This window comes from Penaeus japonicus, unplaced genomic scaffold, assembly GCF_977035675.1.
Source record: "Penaeus japonicus unplaced genomic scaffold, GWHDUDI00000001_assembly GWHDUDI00000026, whole genome shotgun sequence".
NCBI lineage: Eukaryota > Metazoa > Arthropoda > Malacostraca > Decapoda > Penaeidae > Penaeus > Penaeus japonicus.
Window position 1 is genome coordinate 12157065 of NW_028234428.1, and position 2500 is coordinate 12159564.

At 59.0% G+C, this 2500-nt stretch overlaps 1 protein-coding gene across 1 annotated transcript in view; it reads left to right on the forward strand.

Annotated features, from left to right (window-relative positions):
* Window positions 1-2500, forward strand: part of LOC122245975 (uncharacterized) — a 17305-nt gene that overhangs the window by 13769 nt on the left and 1036 nt on the right. The window contains exon 10 of the mRNA XM_086551984.1: window positions 1-2500. This exon is cut by the window's left edge and continues 782 nt beyond it; it is cut by the window's right edge and continues 1036 nt beyond it. Within this exon, the coding sequence (XP_086408110.1) occupies window positions 1-2101 (2101 nt within the window). The 3' untranslated portion in view covers window positions 2102-2500.

Genomic DNA, 2500 nt, shown 5'->3' on the forward strand with positions numbered 1-2500 from the left:
TCAGGCCTTCCAGCTGCACTCCAAGCTCACGTGGCTTAGCTTCGCCCACAACCGCCTGTCTTTCTTCCCGGCCGAGATTGTGCAGGAGTTGGCCCAGCTGGAGCACCTCGACATCGAGAGCAATGCCATCAAGACCCTCGAGAGCAGTGACTTCGCCAACTCGCCCCGCCTCCGAGAGCTCAATCTGCAGAGCAACGGCATCGAGACCATTGCCGAGACGGCCTTCCAGAACTCCTCCCAGCTGCAGGAACTTAACCTGAGCCACAACAACCTTGAGGAGCTGCCTGCGGATGTGTTTCTCGGCATCGCGTGGCTGCAGTTGGACTTGAGCCACAACAAGCTCTCCTCCTTGCCGGAACTCATCTTCCAGAGGACGAAGATCGAGAAGCTTCTGTCGGTCAACCTGGCGCACAATCTTTTCACACAGGTCCCTGTCAACTCACTGCACCATCAGTACTTCTTCTTAAATGATCTCAACATGTCCAACAACAAGATCGAAAGTGTTCCCAGCAACGCCAATATTTTGGTGAATACCAAGATGCTTGACCTGTCCTACAACCCACTGAATCAGGAGGCCGTTTTCATCCTGCTGAACGAGCCCAAGACAGTGAGGCACCTCAACCTGGCCGGCACAAATGTGACGGATGTCCCAGTCATTGAGGCACGCTTCCTTTTGTCACTCAACCTCTCCGATAATAACATTGTAGAGATCAAGGAGTCAGTGTTCGAGCTGACTCAGAATCTCCAGGTGCTGGACTTGTCCCACAATCAGATTCCAAATCTCAGCTATGGCCTGGCTCGTGCCTCGCCCAAGATCCCTGACCTGAGAGAGCTTGACATCTCACACAACCCTTTGGCATACATCGTCCGTGGAGACTTCAACTACATGGGTAACCTAGAGGTCCTACAGGTGGCTCATCTCCCGCGTGTCAACCGCGTAGAACGAGCAGCTCTGACGTTCCTGCGCTCCCTCCGCGAGCTGCATCTCCACACTCTGCCTACGCTGGCAGTGCTGGACGTAAGGGGCATCCTGGAGGGTCTTCCGGGGCTAGAGGTCGTGGACATCGAGCTCACGGATAAGGAAGTCCACGACCAGCTCCACCCGGCCTTCTACCCGCGCCTCAGGAGCCTCACAGTCCGCGGCCGATCGGTGGAGGCCCTCTCTGGCGGTGCCTTCGCTGGCATCAACAGCCCTGAGCTCACCATCGGCCTCGTCAACACCAGCGTCAGCAACCTCGGCTCCAACATGTTCTTCCCGGTGCCGATGTCATCCAAGATCTCGCTGGACGTCTCGCACTCCGGCATCACGTCGCTGAGCCCGCAGTTCCTGAGTACGCTGGACTCCCGGCAGCGCCACCTGGAGCTCAAGGGCCTCGTGTCCAACCCGATCTTCTGCGACTGCAACACCGAGTCCCTCCGCCGCTGGCTGGTCGAGCGCGGGCCCGACGACGCCCTCTACAACGCCTCCTGCACAGCGCCCCCGTCCCTCGAGGGCGTCGTCCTCACCGCGCTCAAGGAGGAGGACCTCACGTGCGAGGGCCGTCCCACCACGACCACCACGGACCTCCCGCTCTTCACCACGACGCGCAGGCGACCCACGACCACCGACAACATCATTACCTTCGAGGACATGACGGGGCGCCCGAGCGATAAGCAGAACGAGATCGACGGCAAGCTGAGCACGCCCGCGCGCGCCGGCGGCCTCACCAACATGGACACCGTCATCATCGGCATCGTAGGCGGCGTCGTGGCCTTTGTGGCGCTGCTCATCATCATCATCTGCCTCATCAGACTCCGCTCGGACGCGCAGTACCGCGGCGGCCCCCTCGCCGGCCCGCTGGCCATGCGGCAGCACAGCAACTGCACCTGCCTCAAGCCCCCGCACCCGCCCAGCAGCTGGGGGGGCTACCCAGGGCCCTACCCCACGCTTCCTCACCCGCCCTCCTCCCGGGCCGGAACCCTCAAGATGATGCCCCCGCCCACCACGCCCATCCCACCCGCCTACGGGACGGTGGGCGCGCACAGTGGGCGTAGCTACTACCCGGCCAACAATCCCTACTACATGGGCTACCCCCCCGAAAGCGAACACGACCACCGATAGTCGTCCCTCGCCGACCCAGACGACAACGCATGACTGTGCCTGACGCCGCTGCGAGTCCCGTGCTCCCATCTCCTACACGACGAACCAAGGACTCTTTTCCTCGCCCCGCGATGGACGTCTCCCTCCTCTTATCCTCGGGGAAGAAGAAGAAGAAAAAAAAAAAAAAACCGAAAAGAAAGAGAAAACGAAGCTTCTTTCACCCGCTTGATGCGACGCCCTTGTTTCTAAGGGATGTTTTCTGCCATCGCCTCCTCCTCCTTCTTTTCTTCGACGCGTTTTGACCATTTCCTCTCCGCTCTCCCTCTCTATGGCGACTCTCCACGATTCTTATGACAGGGCAAAATCTCTTGTAAATATTTAATGTTAGTGTTAATGATTTCTTTCTTAGAGTTCTAGTTA